The sequence below is a fragment of the Cyprinodon variegatus genome, unplaced genomic scaffold, assembly GCF_000732505.1.
Source record: "Cyprinodon variegatus isolate N-32 unplaced genomic scaffold, C_variegatus-1.0 Scaffold224, whole genome shotgun sequence".
Lineage (NCBI taxonomy): Eukaryota > Metazoa > Chordata > Actinopteri > Cyprinodontiformes > Cyprinodontidae > Cyprinodon > Cyprinodon variegatus.
In genome coordinates, this window is record NW_015150677.1 from 563,148 (window position 1) to 585,079 (window position 21,932).

The 21,932-nt window shown below is 36.6% G+C and overlaps 2 protein-coding genes across 2 annotated transcripts in view; both read right to left on the reverse strand.

Moving 5' to 3' along the window:
* The window catches only part of LOC107088613 (polypyrimidine tract-binding protein 2-like), an 18,263-nt gene extending 14,370 nt beyond the window's left edge, over positions 1-3,893 (reverse strand). The window contains exons 1-7 of the mRNA XM_015380898.1: positions 3,780-3,893; positions 1,133-1,154; positions 963-1,014; positions 701-864; positions 545-616; positions 390-461; positions 132-290 (exon numbers count right to left, since the gene is read on the reverse strand). Of these exons, the coding sequence (XP_015236384.1) occupies positions 132-290; positions 390-461; positions 545-616; positions 701-864; positions 963-1,014; positions 1,133-1,154; positions 3,780-3,787 (549 nt within the window). The 5' untranslated portion in view covers positions 3,788-3,893. The remainder of the gene's footprint in view (positions 1-131; positions 291-389; positions 462-544; positions 617-700; positions 865-962; positions 1,015-1,132; positions 1,155-3,779) is intronic.
* Positions 3,894-5,930: 2,037 nt separating this feature from the next.
* Positions 5,931-21,788, reverse strand: dpyd (dihydropyrimidine dehydrogenase). Its single transcript, XM_015380887.1, has 25 exons — positions 21,039-21,788; positions 17,528-17,638; positions 17,369-17,451; positions 16,419-16,506; positions 16,165-16,326; positions 15,728-15,924; positions 14,309-14,390; positions 14,132-14,219; positions 13,934-14,041; positions 12,359-12,528; positions 12,040-12,250; positions 11,700-11,884; positions 11,242-11,457; positions 10,115-10,279; positions 9,597-9,665; positions 9,406-9,489; positions 9,172-9,292; positions 8,914-9,033; positions 8,300-8,442; positions 7,828-7,882; positions 7,632-7,753; positions 7,318-7,467; positions 7,175-7,237; positions 6,571-6,648; positions 5,931-6,424 (listed from the first exon to the last, which is right to left on the reverse strand). The coding sequence occupies exons 1-25, from the start codon at positions 21,075-21,077 to the stop codon at positions 6,266-6,268; spliced, it is 3,069 nt and encodes a 1,022-aa protein (XP_015236373.1). The 5' UTR covers positions 21,078-21,788; the 3' UTR covers positions 5,931-6,265.
* Between the last annotated feature and the right edge of the window lie 144 nt (positions 21,789-21,932).

Sequence of the window (21,932 nt, forward strand, 5' to 3'; positions counted from 1 at the left end):
CCTAGTGACATGGCTGTTTTAGCTGACAAGCAGGAATATTTACCATTTTTTTAGTCAAAACTACCACAAGCTGTTAAAGAACATTGTTTTTTTTCCTTCTTTTTTTTCTGTTATCGACGAGAAGTGTTCACCTGTTGTAAAACATCCAGTGTTACAGGATAAAACATGTTGTCAATAATAATTCGGAGTACAGGGCTAGGGGGAGGGGCCAGCTCCAATACGCCCTGGTCAGAGGATGGAGAGCTCCCATCCTGGACTGCTGACACTGCCTGGAGAACGGCCTGGGCTCTCTGAAACAGCAACAGACATTAGAACTGTAAACCATCCTTTATGACATTCATCAGTCAGTAACTGATGTCTGAAGTGAAATCCTAGATCCATATATATACCTGGTTTAGAGCTGAATCTGTTTTCAGTTCTTTATGGTTAGAATACTGGATGAAGACAGGAGTATTTCTAACCTGAAACATAACAAAATTACCTTACTATGTTTAACAACAACATTATAATTAAATGAGATAAATAAACTAGATTAGATCCAAACCTGTGGTGTTACAGCTGTGTAGTAGTTCACCATAGTGATGGCTGCTTCCTCTGTACCTAACTCTAGAAATGCCTAAAAAAAAAAAAAGAAAGTATGATAACATCAAATCACCAATCTCTGAGAAAGAGGGACAGTTCTGGACAGAAATGCACCCACCTGGTTTTTCCCCTTCAACATCAGTATGTTGGTAACCTTTCCAAAAGGCAGGCCCAGAGCGATGACCTCCGTCTCTGTTACTTCATTGGGAAGTTTTCGAATGTGAAGCACTCTGGAGGGAGGGGACTCATCCAGGCGCTGCTTCTTACTGTCACTACCGTTTGCTGAACATGGATTCACAAGCAAAACAATTCAACTGGATTAATTCTGCCTTAATGCTGGCTTACATATACTAGGGTTTGAAGAGTCTGACCAAACTCACCTGCCATTGAGCTGGGGCTGCTACTGTACATGCTGAGCTCATCTGAGCCTCTCTGGAGACATAAACAGATCAAACATTTATTCTCACAATTCAATACAAGAGAAACAAAGTAGATAGTCCAATGCGGATGTATGGAAAGTATTATGTTATTAATAAGTAATGAAGTTTACCTTCACACCAACTGCAACATCACTGCAAAATAGACAGGAGTGAAAAGGTTATTGAACAGAAGGCAATGAAAAGTACTTCTGCAGTCTTATGCATTTTTTGAGTACTACTGTACAATAAAATATGGGGACCCAGGTTAAAATCCTGGCTGAGTCAGGAAGAAGCATCTGACCTAAAAACTGTTAAGTCTGTGAGCAAGTTGTAATAACTCACAATGTCTCACTACCTTTACTCTACAGTATATGTTAGATGACTACTAAGGCATAGAAAAGGTTTTAATGTTTATGAAGATCTATTTAATGCTAAAGAGAATTTCACAAAGTGAACATTTTGCTATCCGTCAGATTTATTTGTTTCCTACTCTACTGTTTTTGTACTAAAAATACACCAAATCAGATTTTGTAGTTTACACCAAAAGAAAACCTGAAATCTGTGTTGGCCAAGAAAAAAATGACTTCTGTTTTCTCTTAACAGAAGCGCAAATATGCCAACATTTCTAGAAGAGTTCCTAAAAAGAAAAAAAAAAAATAAATACTTAAACACTCTTTAAATTATTTTACAGTTTTTACCCAATGGGTTGAGTTTTATCCACTGATGTTTGAGTTGAATTGAAAACTAAACATAAAATTTGATTTTTTTTGTAAAAGGTCAATAAAGTTAACGAAAGAAAGGTGACTGAGCTTAGGAAAGGAGCAGCTGTATTATTTAAAATATATAACTATGACTTTAAGAAAGCAGCTTCATACTTCTGTCCGTGCTGCTGCCTCATCATTAGCTTTTCATTTTCTATCATGTGCTGTAGTACATTTAAGAAATTCAAGTGAAACTTCAATTGTATTCATAATTTTTTTTATTCTGTTAATGATATAGCCTGGGTAATTTTCTCAGTCTTCATTATGATCCCTCATCCTTTAAATTTTAAAAATAATTTACCAACAGTTAAGCTGCAAAACATATAAAATCAATTTCTTGTTAATACCAATGTGAATAAAGCTGCATTCGCAAAGGACTGAGTGAAAGTAGTATTCAGTAGAATATTAAATTTCAAGTGCCATGCATGCAAATTCTGCATGCCAATAATATATTTAGCATGATGGGTGGACTGTCACAGCATTCCATTTCCACACTGGTTGTGTGCATTTAAGTGGCTGAAATGCTAAAGCTCAAAAAACTGGAAACACTGTGATAAAGGAGGAGAAAGAAAATGATAAGGAAAAACTGGTTTAATCTTAACGGATACAGTTAGCACCATATTAAGCAATTAATAGCAAATACATCTCATACTGTGAAATCCTTTCAACCAGGTAATAGCAAGTCAAAAATCAACTATTTGATAGGGGAACATGTGTTTAATTAAAACCAAAGTCTGGATTCTGATCAAAAATTGTAAATACTTTACAGTTTCACATTTAACCATACTGTTTTATTTGTGTCTCTGTGTTGCCTTGTGATCGGCAATGTGCCTAAAGTGCACCTTAACTGACAAAAGCTGGATATAAATTAACGACCCCTTAAAGCTGGGATATTCTACTCCTTTTCCAAACAGCTCAAATATGCTCTAGAGTAGCAAACATGACCCTTGGGGGCAGCTTGAAAGATAAATAACAAGTCTAAAATAAATATTTTTTCTTAAAACCACATAAAAGGCCTGTGAAATTATGAATTTAAATAGAAGATTTTGAATAACGCTTTCGGCAACTCTTAAAGCACATAAAGATATAAATTACTAGTGAATTTCTATGTAACTTCATATAGAACCTGCATACTGAAAATTAAATTAATTCAATCTACAATTAATTTTATTAACCAATTAGATAAAGTCGTTTAGTCACACAACTCTACTGATACAAAATAAACAAAAAACAAAAATAGATTGAACAAAATGACCTCAAAATGTTTTCTTTCCAAAATGAGAGTTTTCACCACATCTTCTGCTTCGGGTAAAACAAGATCATAACAGACGACGTCAGATTCTTAATGTAAACCTCAATAATGTGAGCTAATAAAAGGTGACAACATTTCAGAGCCCAGTAGATGTTTTTCCAGCCGTGTGTATTGACAGAAACAGAGATAAAGAGGTGTTAGGTCTCAGTCATGTGCAGCAGACTGGCGTTACACAAACAAAGGACCGTTATTTCAGTCGGGATTAAGCTAGCAGCACCAACTGACAGGTGGACAGACAATTAGCATGGCTTATAACAAGCTGGTTTACTATCGGTTTCTAGCTGTATTGATAAGCAAATTTTGCAATTACGTATAATAAAAGTCGTTCGCTTCTATTATTATAGATTAAAATGCAGCTAATAACCGGTATAAATAAAATATTCAAATAAAATTGTAAATATATTTTTTTACTGTAGCGTTAGCCTCCGATCCTAGCCTAGCTTAACATCTGGTTAAATATCACGTCATTTCATGTAACAGGAGAGTCATGAAACATCTGCAGACAGACAGGATAAATCCCACATTGCCCGTCTGGGTCTTACTGGCTGTGTCACATTTTTCGCTAGAGGCAGAACCAAGGATTTACACATTAGCTAGCATGTAGCATACTTTAAACAAAGCCGGAGCCCAAGCAGCAACCTCCGGCTGCCGCACAGACAGCTGTGGAGGGTGCAGCCAGAGGCATTGGTTCATATTAATATTTACCCGTCCATTGCGTTTCTTTGTCCTCCTTAGTCTGTCTGAAATTGCCAGCACAGTTCGACATAGGCAGTGCGAGCAAAATGGGCGTGCTTCTTCTTCTCGAGACAAACAGTAACCTCAGGCGCTGCAACGCCACCTTCCGATGGGGAGTAACTCTCAGAGGTACAGTCACCAAAAATCATGTAAATGCATGTTTTGATAGGCTCGTTTGTCAAAACAAATGTACCATTTGAAAACAAAAAAGAGTCTATCATATCTTTAACTTAATAAAGCCCAGTTTTTGTTTTATTAGTTATTTATTTATCCTATGTCATTGTAATCATGGGTTGATCAAGATAGGCTTGAAAACATCTATATTATTATTTTATAATTTGATTTACTTCGTCAATTGATTTACTGCAATTAAGCTCCTATTTAACTTATTTTTTGTTTGTTGGTTGTTTTAAACCATGCAAGAGTACTTTTTAGGATGTTTGCATGAGGTTAATATAGGGTGACCATATTTTCATTTTGAAATCCAGGTGGCTTTTCAGATCCCTTGCACCTCCATTGAACACCGAGACATATGTGCCTGCTTTGCACACTGTGCACAAGGCCTTCCATTTGTCTCGATCTGGTCTGAAAGCGGGGAAACTCTTTTGTAAATCGTTGGTAAACATACATTTGTGCCTTTGCATGTTGTTGGCGTACTGACAGCCACGCTATATATTCTGATTAAGAACAAGGCTGCCCGCACTGGCGCGGCTCAGGGGTGACGTCACACGCAGCGTTGTGCGCAGTGCCCTAGCACCTGTAAATTTAATGGTCCAATGAAGGTACTTTAAAAAAACAGGACATTTCCTCACTTTCTAAAAAAAAAAACCCGGGAAGCCCGGGACAGGACGTGAAATACGAACATGTCCTGGGAAATACGGACGTTTGGTCACCCTAGTTAATATTTACAGATATAACAAGTCTTAGGATGACCTTGGCCAAAAGGAAGAGGCCTTTACTTCAAATCCAGATAGCTGTTTCCATGCAGCAAAAGCCACAAGGGCATAATGATCGTGAATTTTAGACACATGCAGTGAAGTATGATAAAACAAAAAGCATAGTGTTGGGCCATTGTCCTCTTTATTACATTTGGAAGAAGGGGGATGTATTTGGTAATATGCATCATGATTTTTTTTTTTTGCTGTGTGGAGAAAAGGACTCACTGAGGTGTGTGTAGGGAAGGGGGTCAACAGATTTAATTTGGTCACTCCAGTTATGTCAGAAAGGAGCCAAAAACTCCAGCAAACTATATGAGGTTCTTCTGGAAGGATCCTCAATATGTTTGACCTATACCACTCTGTCTAAAGGTAATGATATCCAAATAACATGCTGAATATGTCACCTTCTGACAATATAGAAAGCAAATCGATCTAATTTTAGCAATCCTGACAATCTTAAAATGTCAAAGTATCTGTTTTTTTATAACCAGATTACAAAGAAAAAAAGACATTTCAGCATATTTATCTGATTACAGCTGTATGCATGTGGCCTATGCCTACAGATGCGTGCAGCTTTCACTATTAAAGACAACCATTCATCCATCTTTTCCAGCTTAGGGTCACAATTGGGCCAATACCTTTCTCTGGCAGTTTATGGGTGAGAAGCCGGCTACACCCTGGACAGTTTGTTTGTCTGTTGCAGGGCAACACAGAGACTCACAACCATGTACACACACACTTACACCTAATTATAATTTAGAGATGACAATAAACTTAACAGTCATGTTTTGGATTGTGGGAGGAAGCCGGAGTACCTGGATAGAACCCAGGTATGCACAGGGGGAACATGCAAACTCCAGGGCTGGAATCAAACCTGGAACGTTCTACAAATAATCAAAGCAGTTGCATTTAAGATTCAATTTAGACATAGAAAAAAAGAAATATTAGTTTTAAAACCCAGTAATAGAAGTTTTGCTTCTATTACTGGGTTGTATTTCCTACACAGTCAAGAGGCTTAAATCAATCTGTCTTTTTAGCTTGAGTCTACCTTGGCATCACAGCATTATCATATTTTAGTTAAGTTTCTCTTTTACATCAGACACATACTCACACACCCCTTCAGCGTATTAAAAAATATCATAGCAAACATTACAGATGGTTGGCTGCAACAATATTTTATTCCAATCCATGAGGATGGTAGGGGGGATTATTCACAAAATGAATATACACTATAATTAATAGTATATTATACAATTAAACATTTTCAATTAATACCTTGATGAGCAGATAATCACAAAATTTGTTTATTAAACATAAATCAAATTAGTGAAATTACTGACAAAAGCAATTCATAGCAATGCATTTAAAAAAAGATTTTACTTCACCTATTTTGTCTAACAAAATTACTTTGGAACCACTTGAATTTACCGAGGCAGCTTTGTTCAGCTGTTCTCTCCAGCAAAAACTTAAAAACACCCAATCTTAATGTTTAATAGGTCGGCTCTATTTACAACCCATCTAGTAGACCGGACTAATACCCCTCTGGGGTACGTGGGGTGTTGTCCTGTTGACCATCGTGATGCAGTCTATAATGGGACAGACACTAAGGCAAAGGGTGCAGCCTGTGCAGCTGTCTGTCACAACTGGAAGGTGGGTCTCTGGGTCAAACTTTATAGCCTGGGTAGATGTACAGAATAGAAATCATGTTAGAGATGTGCTAACAAATAAAAGAATGGATAAAAAACAAAATTTTAATTAGTTATTTATATATAATTATAATACTAAAAGTCCGTTGCCCCATTGAATTTTGCTAGGAGGACTACCTGGTATCCCGAGTCGTTGCAGGTCATGTAACATTTCCCACAGTTGATGCACATATCTTCATCTATTAGTGCCTGGACCTAGAAGGAGAAATATGGATTGCCTCAAATATTGTCTGTTATATGACTCCCTAGTTTGAGTCTTTACTGAATTTTTATCATTTGCCTCACTTGAAGGTATAATGGAGGATTTTTGCGAAATTTTGAAATAACCTGCCCTCTCCACTTTTAAAAAAAGATGCACATGCACAACCCTTTACCCGCTCCCGAAAGGGAACGCCTGATAAACACATGTGAGAGTGTCTAGAACCCATTTCTCCACATGCACGCTATGTTTAAAAGTTGCTGTTTTCATCACTTATACAAGCTTACTTTCCAAAAGAATATTTGCAGTGTTTCCACTGTCAAACTCACCATCGGTAAGTGAAAATGGGGACGAGCACATAGGGCGGTCTTACATAAACATATCACCAGAATAATTAAAATTTAGGAGGACCTTTTACTTTGATGATCCAACCGTTCAAAGAAAATCCTCCAATATACCTTTAAGGTATATTAATCGGCAATGAAAGAAAAAAAATCACCACTTTAAATGCAGGTTGCTTACCTGCTCCATGTTGTTCAGTTCCCCATAAGCTCCGATGTACCGCAGAGCTCTAGCTATAACATCCTAGAGAAAGAATAAACTATTTGTATCTAAATAAAGAAGAATTGATCTTTCCGAGCCAAACTTGTAAGATTCTCTGGTACCTTAACAGCAGGAACGGGTTTTTGGGGCTGGTTGACACGGCTGACGTTTATCTCTGGTGCATCAATTTCACCAGCTTCTCTGAGTTGTTTTTTATACTTTGCTATGGCTTCAGTCCGCTGCTGCAGGTATGGACCAAAGCTAGGCAGACTCTACAAACAAAAATAAAAAATAAACAGAATCAATGAAAAATGAATTGAAAGAACTTGTTTTTTTCTAATTCTAATGCTACACCATTTGAATTAAACAACTAAAGATCAGTTATTTTTAGATATCCCACACAAAAAAGATGGAAATGCAGAAAATGTCACTTTACCTTACCAACCAGGTCTCCCAGTTTGAGAACTGGTTTTCCTCTCTGATGTTTTTCAGTTGGAGGAGACTGACCATCCCAATCCTTTAGCTCCAGGCTTTTCAGGTACAACAAGGTTTTCAGACCTAAACACACACTTATGTTTCACATAATGCTGGGATAAAAGAATCAAAAGGCTGTAAAATGTTGGTCTACATACCAACACAGTAATCCTCAATCAGTGTGAAGTCCTGGTTCTGAATTGCACTACACACCTGGTAAACAGACATAATAGTAAGGATATTTGTGTATTAAAATCACAAATTACTTGCGGCGTGGATGTGTGATGGTTTGATGGCAACACAGGAAATTTAGGCTTTCACAGGCATGATAGGCAGTTCTAAGAGTTCCATCATTGCACTTTACCCTGATAAGTGAAACATGCGGATTATGTGAGAAAAATTGAGATTTCCATATGCTTGCGTTTACACTCACTATACTTCCTACAACTACTGCATGCCAGGATAATACAAAAAACCTGCTGAAAAGCACTGTTTGGAAAAAAGAAAAGAATGCTATTGCACATCCATCAGCCAGTATAATATGTTATTTTTTATGTGAAAGAAAATTTGGAGTAAATTATAGCTATATGACATTAGAAGAAACACAAATCAGAGTAATTGAATTATTACTTGTAATACAGAGGCTCCAGCGTGCAGAAACTGGAGTCCGCTCTCTGCTGAGTCAATCCCCCCGGTAGCCAGGATTGGAAAACCAGGGATTGCCTTAGCGATGGCAGACACAGCTTTTAGAGCAATGGGTCTGATTGCGTTACCTGCACACAAAAGTTTTCAGAAACACAAATACTCCATAAGAAAGGGTAGTTATTTTATACCTTTAGAGTGTTATGTGGTATTAAAGCAAAAAATAACAAAAAGGTTTTGTCTTATACTTATATGCACTAAGACATTAGAATACTATATATCTAATGTTAAAAAATAATAAAAAAAAAACAATAGAATTGTTTCTTTGATACCACTATTCACTATTTCAACATTTTCTATTTACTATATGTACATACTTAAATATCAAATACATCCCTAAAATTCTTACAGTTCAAGCTTTAGTTAACAATATTCTGACAAAAATGGGTTCATTGATACCCTTGTAAATCTCACCAAATGTTTTGTGATGTAAAACTGTGCTTTAGGTCCTATCAAAGGCTTATCTCTTTTGTAGCTTGAATTACAATTAGTTGTGTCGCATGGTTCTGTATTGTTTTGCAGAAGGTGTACTGGGTATTTACCAGACACTCCTCCATATGTGGTACGTTTGTTTGCACCAACACTTGGCCAGGGAGAGCCGTCAGCCTTCAGACCCATCAAACCAGACACAGTGTTGGTGGCCGTCACTCCATCTGCTCCACCTACAAAACCATAACATGTTCAAAAATGAAATCCACTTCTATTGGTTGTCGGTTTTTTTTTTAATACATTGATGTTCTTAAAGTTAAGCTTTTGGAAGAGGAGGAACTAAGTTAAAAAAATTGGGAGAAAACATTCACCTTCGTGTGCAGCTTTGGCGATGTCAACAATATTGGTGACATTTGGTGTAAGTTTGGCAAAGAAAGGAATGGAAACTGCTGCACGCACCCACCGACATATGTTTCGCACCAACACTGGGTCCTGACAACACAAACACCCACAATATATACAATATTAAATATGTCATGAGAGTCTCGTCTAAGGCTTGTGCTCTGAAGATCTAAACAATAATGATTTTTAGGTATGACCTGTACCTGTCCACAGGCGAGTCCCATGCCCCTTTCTCCCATCCCATGAGGACATGACAAGTTAAGCTCCAATGCATCTGCTCCAGACTCCTAAACATACAAATATTTTCATCAATTTCTTCTACTAACTATGCCACCATCACAACAAAACTCATCGCAATCTGATGGGATAAAGTCAATAGTGTGGCCTGGTTCACCTCAGCCATCTTGGCTATCTCTGTCCAGTCTTCCTTGTTGTAGCTGCACATGATGCTGGAGATAACAATCTGATGGAAAGACATGCAAATGTGTTGCTTAAAATACACATCATAACCAAATATGTTTTTTCAGCATTTTGCATAATTTATGTTTGCTATACTTGAATTTACAGACACAACACACAAATATCCACAAGTCTTACTTTACATCAATTTAGCTTATGTAAGTGTTAAATAGCTGTGTCTGGATATCTGAAAATGAAGTGCTGGCTGAAAATAAGTTATTTAAATACAATCGGAACTGTCCTAATTTGATGATGGTCTCGGAAACTACATTCAATTCAGTTCAATTTAGTTCATTTATATAGCACCAATTCACAACACGTCATCTCAAGACACTTCATACAATCAAATTGATTTAACGTTTTCTATCTAAGGAAAATCAGTTGATTGCATCGACTCATTGACTCGAATGCAATCCCTCACATATAAGAGATCAAACATGGTTTATGCTTTACATTGTCAGGGAAGTCCTTCTTCAGCTCAGTGACAGACTGACACCAGTACGCTGCTGTTTTCTCACTGATGAGTTCAATGTTGAGGAAGGAACCCATGCCAGGTCCAAACACATGACCAGAGGTGGTACCTCGCACAATACGAGGAGACACGTTGGTCACCAGGTCCTGCAGGAACACATTTTTACAGCCCATTCAGTTTAAGCTCAGCTCATTCTACAAAGCTCCCATTACCTCCTGCACCTACAGAGCAAGTGAAAAATGTATACACATTTTACATGATTGGGATTAATGCTCCATTAATCAATTTTTTCTCAGGGAGAAATGATGAAAAAACAGTAACCATTCTGAATAAACAAATCAAAACAAATAGGAAATTATAACATGATGCAGATTATCTGCTTCACTGCAATATCATTGGAGCTAAATAGAGTAAAGAAACCTGAGGATGACGTCCCAGATTCTTTAACTTAATCTCAAATCAACAACTAGTGAAAATGCAGGGAGGGTGCTCCAATTCAAGAGTCTAAGCCCACATCAGAACTGGTTAAAGAATAGATAAAAGATAGAATTGTTTGGAACAACACTGGTCTCAAATCTTACAGGCTGTGATTCAATTTCAGGTACAAATCAGATTAATCTCTTGTCGGAAATTTGTTACTTGCAGTGAATTCGTTTACAGAAGAGAGAAAAATACGACTGTAAGTAGGATGAAGCAGAATAAAATATAATACAATAAGACAGAATAAAATAAGTATAATTAGTAAAATTACAACCCACACAGTAAAATTACACCCTTCCCATATAAACAGTGTAAAGTAAGATATATACTAATATATAGTATATACTACTATCCTAATCAAATATCCTAATCTGAAGTGTGAATTAAAGAACATTTACAGTAAAGATAAACGTGTGCTCCGAGGTTCTTATTGTAAACCATTTTTGTTTCTATAGGCATTTTAATTGAAATATTTAATTAAATTAATATATTTAATGAAATGGCTAAAACCAAAACTCATGTTCATGATGAGTGAGTGAGCTTATGACCTGACCTGAAGTTGAGCTAAGTAAAATAGTTTCTCTTCATTTGCTTACACTAACTCTCACTTTGTTTCTGTGTCTTATACCTTATCCAATCCAAATGTTTTGGTCAGAGCAAAGCCCCATCCTTGCTCAAAGGCTCGTCTGATCATGGCCGTGCTGGTGGTGGGAGGAGCAGAGGCCAGACCGAAGGGGTTGGGAAACTTTAGACCACAAACCTCCACACTGATGTCCACCTGATCTATTGCACTGTAGAACAAAGGTAGCTTTGGGACAGAGTCCACTGTATGTCCATACAGAGACTAGAAAAAGAACAGACAAGATGTTTTTTTTTTTTTTAGAACATTAACATTAAAGTAGCATGCACAATTTCAATGCTGTTGTTCATGCTGTTCTGTGATAACAGGTTTGACTGTCAAGAAAAACTGTCAATTCCCTGATGCAAATAAAAGAGGTTGTCTATATTGTCACATGTGAACACAGTTTATCAAAATATGTTCAGGATGACAGCGTCACCAATTTCAATGTTTCAGGACAGATTTACCTGTATGTATCTGTGAATGTGCCATGAGGCCTGTTTGCCATCATTGACTGACTCCACTGTTGTGTTTGCCAAACCAGCAACATCTCCTCCTGCAAAAACCCAGGGTTCGCTAGTCTGCATGGTTTCAGTGTTCACCTCCGGAGTGCCCCAGCGGGTCAGCTTCACAGGAGCCATGGCTTCAATCACTACATAAACACACAAAAAACAGACTGACACTGAACTGATACTTTGATATAGTGAATGCACACTATCAAGTGTGTTATTGTTGCAAAAGTTAAGACTAAAGTTGACTTTTTAATTCCCATGTTGAAAAATGCATGATGTTTTGCAGATAGCTTACCTTGTGGGTCATTCAACATGGACCCAAAGGCACTAATGATGTAATCAGCCTTTAGCCTGATAATTTGATCCTCATCTTCCAGCCAATCTCCATCCTCGGTCTGCTCTGTACGACAGAACTGCAGCCCGGCAATCCTCCCGTTCTTCATGATGACCTCACGAGGAGAGAGAAAGGGCAGGAACTCACATTTTTCTTCTTTAGCAAGCTCCATCTGACGAAGTAAAAATAACACAAGAGATCAATAAATTATATATATTTTTTAAATAGGTAATTTACTGCGCTTTCCTTTTTTTAAAGCTGCCTCTAATCATGATCATACCTCCTCTGGAACGGCTCTAATGTTGGTGAATCCTTTTCTGAAGCAGACAAAGACCCTCTTGGCCCCGCAGCGGAGAGCTGATGTTGCGCAGTCGAATGCAGTGTCACCGGCCCCCAAAACAATCACCACTCCCTTTAACTCGGGGAGGGCAGAACGACACTGACACATGCCTGCACAGTGTACCAGAAACACAGCATTACGCTTCCTAATCACTGATGTATAAAAACATATTATTCTTACAATGTTGTCAAAACGAATGTAATGAGAGCAACTTCCAATATATTTATTAGAGCTGGGGGATCCGATTCCATATAAATACAGGGTCAGTAAGGCCCATATTGATGCCAATACTCTTTTATATATTTGCTTGAGGTATCATGAAACTGGTGACCTTTAGGGTTTTTGTGATTTTTATTTATTATTACAATCAAGCAATGGGACATACCGGTAAACAAACAAAAAAAATGGTATCGATATCATCTACATCAGGAAAAATCCGCTCACCTCTAATATTTATGTGAAAGTCATACTGTGATTACAGCATCATTTCAATTAATAAAAGAAGTTGAAAATGATTTAAACTCATACCCAAAAATAAAATTTGATGCATAATGTATAACAGGTTTCAGAAGTCAGAGCATGAGGAGAGCACAGCTGTGTGTTACCTCAGTTGAAATGCAGCTGTACTGTTAAAGGCCTCATTGGGTGTTTGGAGAAGATTGTTGTTATTGTTAATCAGAGTGTGTTGGTTGATGATGGTAATAAAAACACAATGGAGTTTGTCATTGTGAGGAGACAAAATATAACATGCAAAAATGTTAAAGGGAAGGGAATACGTTTCAAATGGGCTGTAAAATAAAGCACTTCCTTTATAGTAGAAGAGAGACCTCCAAGAACAAACTGTCATTCATTTCGAAAACTGTTAGTGTTGCCCCGATGCCATTTTTTGGCCCCAATAACTGACTGTGCAGTATTGGTCAATACAGATACCATCTGTTTGAAACTGATGTGTGTGTGTATATATGAAGAACTACATACTACTTGGATGTAAAATAATTGCCATCATGGCTTTGTCAAACTGCTGCCTAACTTTGTGGAGAAGGAAAAAGACTAATACAAAGTGAATCCAGTTGAACTTTTAATGACCTACCTGGAATGGGTGACAATAGTTGAATAAACTTTTGGCTCTCAAAATGGTATTGGAGCCCTATTTGTCGGTACTCGCCAATACCGATACCAGGGCAACACAGAGATACCACCCGATGCTGGTATTGACGCAACACTAAAAACTGTATTTATCTATTTGACATTGGACAATGTACATTGACCAACATTTTAACATCGCTAAATTAAGCTAGTTCCATTTGTAACAGTCTCTTTATGTAAGATTTAAATACCTTGTAGTAACTTGAGTGTTTGTTGAAATGCACAATTTAGAGGCTCGGTGTTTAATTTCTGATGCTGTGACTCACTTTAAATTCTGTTTAGCTACTCTATTGAAACAGTTTTGAAAGCAACTCAAAGAGAAACTGATTTTGATAGTGCTTTTACAGATGGAGCATGCTGCTGCTGTACCTTTCTTACTGGCAGAAGCCACCATAGGCAGAAAGTCTTTTGAGGTGTAAAAGCCTTGGTCCAGTGTTAAACCCTGGAAAATCTCAGCCCTGTTAGCCTGGGGAAGACCTGGAGTAATACATGCAAACAGAAACTCACAAACCTTGAGGCAATAACATGGGTTTTAAATGATGTTAAAGAGGAGTGGGTAGAACTCACCGATTCCAATAAAGACAGCCTTAAACCCCTCCTCATTCAGGGATGAAAGAGTCATTCCATTCACACCTAAACCTTTCTCACAAATCACCTGCAACACATCACAGTGAACACACAAAGCACTGTGAAGACACACCATTATGAACACCAAAATGTCCCATTAGACAACAAGAGAAATACCTTCACTCCTAAGTCCTTCATTAAATCGATTTCAAACTGGACGACCTCATACGGAAGCCTGAACTGAGGGATTTCTGATAAGCTGGGCAGACAAGAGCAAGAACATTTAACCGTTAGAATTTCCTTTTTTTCAAAGAGCTTTTTTTGGCATCATCTTACACACAAACCCATTATAAAGATGGATTAGGAAAATCTGTGCAGCACCTCAGGAAACCATGTACTGTATAACCCTTGGTTATGCTTTCTATAGCAGGGGTGGAACTAGATGGGTGGGGCAGAGGTGGCCATGGCCATCCCTACCATTTTTTTCACCCTCTATTACAGACGGTGGCAGCAGTAATACTCTTAGTAAATGTAAATATTAATTTTATGCAGAACAGGTTTTGATAAAAGTAGGTAAATAATGAAAATGGGAAAGATGTTCACCACAGAAATTGTCCACTACCTTTTACCTTTTATTGAGACAGCATGGATGTTTAAATATATGCCTCTGTTTGTTAGCAAAAGCTGTAGTAAAGTATAGTTTGTCTTTATTTAGAAAACATAGGTGTTGTGCTCCTTCTTGTTGGAACAGTGTAGATTGAGCCTGAGGTTCTAGCGCCTATCCGCTTTCGACCAACCCTCAGTGTACATTGGTTTTTGACTGGCCACCCCTATTAAAATGTTCTGCATATGCCTCTGTTCTATAGACCAACAATAAATGTAACACAAACATAGGGAAGAAAGGAAGGAATGTACATTGTTTTCGACATTTGTTAATATTAAAATCTGAAAGTGTGGAGTACATTAATATTCAGCTCTCTTGTATCATTCCTCTATTTAAGTCATGGGATGGAGAACATCAGGCTAACACATGATCAATCATTATGCTTTGATCTAAGCCAATCTATGTCTACCTGCTTAAGGCTGTTATTCTGTCGGAGGGTGAACCTCATACCCAGTGTCAAGTGTTTTGCAGCTTCTTACATATCATCAGAATTTGCTTTGTTTTCTGCCCCATTTTCACTTCTAACAACGACCAATTGCACTGAATTCTTTGACATGTCAGAATAAAGAGGTTTAAATACTAATGAACACCACACCTTTCAGAATCTGGTTCATAAAACAAACTGTTTGAGATAAATCTGACAGTTTCTGTTGATGGATCAGTTGTCTAGTTAAAAATCTCCATTATTTATCTAGTTCAGGTCTATTATGCTGTATTATCTGTTTCATACAGTTGTGTCTTAATGAGTGTTTAATGTTTACATCTGAAACCTTTTAATGTCTAAAGAAAGGTTTTGCAAATCCGCCTAGTCTATAAATGAAGTCCACTGGATTACAGTCAACTTTCTTGTGATTTCAGTTAAACCACATAATATGAACAATCGCTGTCCTATTAACAAATAAATATCCTATAAGTAGGTCATGTTAAGATACCTCAGTCCTCCGATGTACTTCTGCTTTTCAAATATAGTGATTTTATCATATCCCAGACGGGCCAGGAAAGAAGCACAACTTATTGATGCTGGTCCGCAGCCAATCAGAGCAATAGGGACATGGTAGGACTCTGGCATCTCATTGGCTGGTGGGAGTTCAGGATTTCTGACTTGTGGGATCCCCATTTTACTGAACACCTATAAAGAGAAAACAAGGACAGTTTAGATTGACACGCTAGGAACCTTTTATTGGCAATATTTGTTCTTATTTATTAATTTAGATTAAAATCATTCAGCCATTTGGAACACTTTGGGCTGTGGATTTATACAATAAAGAGAAAAACACCAATAAAGAAAATTTGAATATTGAAATGCTGTTGACCTGTAAGCAGCTGCTTATCATAGCTTTTGATTGTTAGTGGGTTTCTTCCTTTGTACCTCGGTAGCAAACTGCTGCAATCCTCCGATGTTAATGGGTCCTTCTTCAGAGGCGTACAGGTTGCAGCCCCCCACACACAGCTCTGATGTGGGACAAACCATCCCACAGGTCAGACCCAGAGGGTTATCGGAGAGGATTGCCCGTGCCGCTCCATAGTAGTTCTGTTACACAAACACATTTACTTTCCTTGTACTCATATGATGACAGAACAATCAGATGATCAGGGAATCATTGATCTGTATTTTTATGCTACCTTGTTGGATATACTCGTAATAAATGACTTGATGTCCAGATTAGTTGGGCAGCTCTTCTGACAAGGAGCATCGGCACATTTTAGGCACCTAAACATAGTCAAGTTAGATAGACGACACATGTCAGAACTTATAGAGCTAATGATCTGAAAAATTAACACTTACATGCATTTACATCTGGAAGTGGATTTTTTCAGGTAATATGCACATTTTAAAATATATAAAAAATACACAACCTAACAATGCATTTGCAACATTCCACAGCTCCATCATTAGCTTTCATACTTTTAACTATAAAAAAGGACAAACTCAACATATTTCAACAAATACCACAATCTAGACTAAAAATAAAAATTTCTAACCCTTGGAAAGAAAACCAGACTTATTTAAAAAGCAAAAATAAATAAATAAATAAATAAATAAATAAATAATACATAAAAATGATCTAAAAAATTATAAAATACTATAATACTAAAAAAAAGAATTAATGCTGATAAGAAATAATGTAAATGCATCATATGCTAACAATGAAAAAGCTCTCAAGTTCATGTCCAGCATGCAAAACGTTTTCTTTGTCTGACTTTGTTCAGCCTGTCATAACAAAGCAACGCACCTTAGTCCTATGAGTTACATGTGATTCTGGAACATTTTCAAATTTGTTGTTTTGTATAGTATAAAAGTAGCATGTTTTAATGTTTTCTTATTATTATCTATCTTAATTGGTATTTGTTTTAAAAAGTCTGTGGTATGGGGTTTCTTTAATGTTTCTACATGATCAAAGGGATAGAAACACTGATGAACCAGGCCTTAATATAGTTTTTTATTTCTGTTAGAACAAACTGTTATCAAATATAAAGACCAAACTAGATCCTGGAAAATGTAGTGTATCTAGTAATAATATTTGTGTCTAGGATGCCTTTGTTTGGGGGAAAACAATATTTCTTCTTTTTACCGCAAAGCTTCCCGGAGAGCTCCTCTCTCACTCAGCGTTGTGTGCTTGATGTCATCAAAGTTGTTCTCCAACTTCATGCAAGACTGAAAACAGGACAAGATGAGTACGGTAATCAGCACCATCCTCCCGGTGCCTGTCGGTCATCTGTGTGTTTCTTACGTCACAGTTCCTTTCAAGGTTTCTCTTCCAGTGCTTCTTCTCTCTCTTCTTGCTTGCAGTGGAAATGATCTGAGCATGGCTCTTCACTCTGGGATTCAGGGCCAGGATGCTCTGAAGAACATGAAAATCACTAAACAGATCTAAAGGAGTTTGTTTTTTCATAGGTTTTAATCTTTGCATATAAAAAGTGTTTTTTTCCCTTTTGTATGATGGATATAACTTTAGGAATTAAGGAATTTAATATTCTTAGCGGCCAAAATAAAATGCCACTGTAAAGGTGAAAACAACTCCTACTGTTTGAATAATGGTGTTCGTTTGTTTTTTGATGATACAAAATAGACTTTTAAACCTACACAGCAATTCAATAACATTCGAGTTACTGAATGAATCCCAGTCAGTTATTACTTCTTTTTTTATCTGTTTGGCAAACAAAATATTAGAAAAGTATTGATCCTAAGGTAAAAACGCTTCTGATGTTATCTATACGTAAAGCACACAGAGTTCTACTGGGAAAAAAAAGAAGAAAAAAAAAAACTACAGAAACAGGAACATTCTTGGAAGAGAGGCTCGTTGAATGAAAAGTTCAACTTGATAAGATAACAGTGAGCTGCAAGGTCTCTGTGCCAAAGGAAAGCCACCTGTTGTTCCATATATGTTTATGAATAGAAAATAACACATTATTTACCTGTTGATAAAATAATCAGCTTTCTTCCCGGACACACTGCCAATATAATGAGTTTGCTTTGCTTTTCTTTTTTCATTCTAGCATTCGAAGTAACCGACTGCAGGATTCACTCAGTTGCCAAAGCTGTGGCCTGAAAGGATTTGAATTCAAACCTTTTCTTTTAATCATCACCATAGAACCTTTTCAGGAAATTTCCTGCTTAGATTTCATGTAAATGCAGATTTGTATGGTTAACTGTTGTTTCTTCATCTAACATACTTTCTCTGCTCTCCATTTTTCCATCACGTGCTGTTTCTCTACAGTTTGTAGATTAATCACATGCCTTGTTTCGAAAGTCTGTTCCCTGTAGTTAGAACGCCCTGTAGTTTGTGGCAGTTAAACATTACCGGCAAGATATAATAAAACAGTAGTAAACTTTTTTTAAAGTTTACCTAAAACTGCCTGAATCGAGAACAAATGAAAGAAAATGCCACTGCTACGTACAGTAGTGCTGGAAAGTTTACATACCATCCCGTAACACCAAACTGAGAAAAGTAATAATAAATAGAAATTTACTAATTTGTATTGATTTTGAATTTTTGGTTAACAGAAAATTTTAAATAAACCGCATTTCTTAAATTTCTTCACATGCATAGTTATCATTATTTTTTTATTATTACTGTTTCACCATAATCACCGGTTTCATATGTGAACACTGATGGGGAAATGCAGGTTTATGCAAAATTCTTACAGTTCAAGACCAAAACTAAATAAAACAGAAATCCTTTTTTTCTATAAGTATGAACCAAGATTTGTTATCCATAAAAAAAAAGAAAAAACCCAAATTTTATGTTTATTTTCCTGTGATAACATTTTAATGTTGTTTAATTAGTGAGTAGGCATTCTGAGGAACCATTAATGAGTTACAGTATTGTTGTTTTCACTGTACAAGGTAATCCTTTCAATCCATGGAATTAAAGGATTAAAAAGCCTGAAAATCGAACATACATCAATAACAAATGTGCCATTATTTCAGGAACTCAAACTGAGAAAAAGACTGTCTGAAATTATTTCATAAGGAGATTGGAGCTTATCCTGGTCTGTTAGATGTAGAATATCCTTTGTAGTGGTCTATAAGCAACAATGGAGACTAGTAAGCAAATTTGTATTTGAAGTTGATTTATATATATATATATAACTGCAGGTTTTTGTTAGAGGAAAAAAGCAGATCAATGACCTGGTTTACTTTTTAATTAAAAACTTTAATTGCTTTAAAAAAATCTATTTTAGCTTTGAGTTTCCATTTTATCATACAACATCCTGCCTTAATTGCCTTCTCTACCATACAATATTTCGTCATATTTACCACACTGTCAGATGGTCCCTCTTTATGGAAACCCCTTGGTTTTCTTCAGAAACTTTTTCTGAAATATCAATTTGTTATCCCAAAATTTGAGTTTTCCTCTAATGCAGTCCTTTTGTAGATGTGGAATTCTGCTTGAAGTCACTGCGATACTCAAAATTAATCCACTCTTTTTATTCTATTTAACAGATTGCTAAATTCAGAACTATTTCTAAACACTACCTTTACAGAAAAAATGTGAAACAAGTAGTCTCACAGCATTAGGCTGCTGCAATCGTTCTTCAAAGTACATATGGTGGTTTTTGAGCCAAACATATCTGATGGAAATGTTATTATAAATGTTCAAGTTTGGTTTAATGAGACTGTAACACCTCTACAAGGTTTTGGTTGATTTTAAGCGAGCCTTAACCCTAACTGCAGAGATATGTAGAGAATACAGGAGACTTGTCAAATGAAGAAAACAACCAGAATGTATTTAACCAATCAGTGTTTCTTGAAAGTCACAAAAGCAAAAAATCCTGACTGAAATTATTTTCTGTCATTTGCAATATTTTCAGACCAAACCAGGTTGGTGCCATAACAGGAGCTTGAGCTGTTTGGTCATCATTTTATTATTTTCTATCTTGTCTACTTTTACACATTTTTTTATGTATTAACAAAATAGCTCTGCATGATCTTCAGTTAGTCCAACTTCAGAATGAAGTAAAAATATTTAGTTTTAATTTTAAGCATCATCATCTATTCATTTGTCTTCATAAATGTTTTTTTTTTTGCTTTGGTTGTATTTTAGTATATATGTTTGCTTTGTTAAGCATCTTCCTTGACAAATTTTAACATCTTTTCATGAGTTTTGGAGACATCTTCAGTTTTTGATATCATCAATACCTCAAATTTTCTCCAAATATTGAAAATGTTCTCTCATCTATGGAGTCTATTTACGTCAGTGATTATACAGTCTCCTCCTTAGTGATACTGATACCTTTGTACCATGTGATAATTTTGATCTTTCTTAACTCTCAGCAAACTTTCACTTTGGATAAACAATGCAGATAAGCAGGAAACATGTAGGAGAGGTTAAAATTACCGGACTACAGATGCAAACTTGAAGATACTTAAAAAGTCAGTCTCTTAAAAGTCAGTTTCTACTTAAGAACTGAACCAAAAGGTTTCTAGAAAATACATGAATAATGCAGCCAGATTATTGCAGGTTCTCTTCCTCTAATTTTTTTTTTTTTTTTCATTTAAATTGCACAGACAAATGTTGCATTATATGTACGAATAGTTTAGATGACTTATTGTTTCAGCAGGTGTTAAAAAAGCTTTTAGAGCCATTACTTTCTAAAGAAAGGAATCAGTAATTATGCACTCAGAGAAAACCCTCTGTTCCTGTAACTGTATGCAATAAATATATTTTCTAAGAGACTGTTAGTAAAAACATTGCACTGATTAATTACAGCCCAAACAAACAATGTATGTAATGTTACCTCGATGTCTGGAAGATCTTTACTCAAATTTCTGTTCATCTTCAGAATTAAAATTTATTTGCTTGATGCAGGTCTTTAGAAGATTCCAGGTTTTTCGACGTCCGAAGCACTGTCCGGGACTGTCAAGCTCACAACTACCGGTAATAGTCTCTGACCGTAGATTGTATATTTCACTAAACCCCACCTTTGCCCTCCCATCAAAGAGGTTAAACAACTAGTCTGATGCCTCAGAAATGTCAGGGAGCTAAGCAGATATAGAAAAACCAACCCGTTCGGATGTTTTCGCTCTCTGAGGATCAAAGTTCAACAGAGAGCACGTTTCTGGGTGCAATGCACTTGGGCACTGGACAAGACAAACAATTAGGGCAAAATGTCAGGTTCATGGCTCCTCCTCTGAAGGGGGAGTGGAGGTTTGCCTGTACCTTTTCTGCTTTCACATACTGTACTGAAATTCCGATTTAACCCATTCCTGCTTCTCCAGCACTTCCTTACCTCCATCGTCTATACTGGCTCTCTCTGTGTGTGAAGTTGAGGCCTATATTTGGCAGCCATTCAGTTGGAGGCGAGGTACCCTCGAACACATCGGACAAGAAGGGTAATTTAGAATAACCATTTAACCTAAGAGTGAAGCCATGCATGTTTGGGAAGAACATGTAAAAGCTGGGCAGAGACCCAACGACAGGATTCAGGACCTGCTTGATGCAAGACATTACAGTTAACCTTTGTGCCACAGTTTTGCCTCTCCTGTCCTTATATGGCAGAACAAAGGTATTTAGACCCATTTAAGTTTGTTCTGCATTTCTTATGGAACAACTACATACAAAAAGAAAAATAATTCCAGTTTTTAGATATATCCAATAAAATTCTGAAAAAAGGATTATATTTGTCCTCCCT

Bases quoted from the DNA above. Each gene is read 5' to 3' on its own strand.
- dpyd (XM_015380887.1), bottom strand. From the start codon at position 21,077: ATGAACAGAAATTTGAGTAAAGATCTTCCAGACATCGAG. The intron at 10,280-11,241 runs GTATAAGACACA...GTGTTCCTGCAG, and splicing joins AAACATTTGGATTGGATAAG to GACCTGGTGACCAACGTGTC. The intron at 6,425-6,570 runs GTAGTCCTCCTA...ACATCTACCCAG, and splicing joins GCAACGACTCGGGATACCAG to GCTATAAAGTTTGACCCAGA.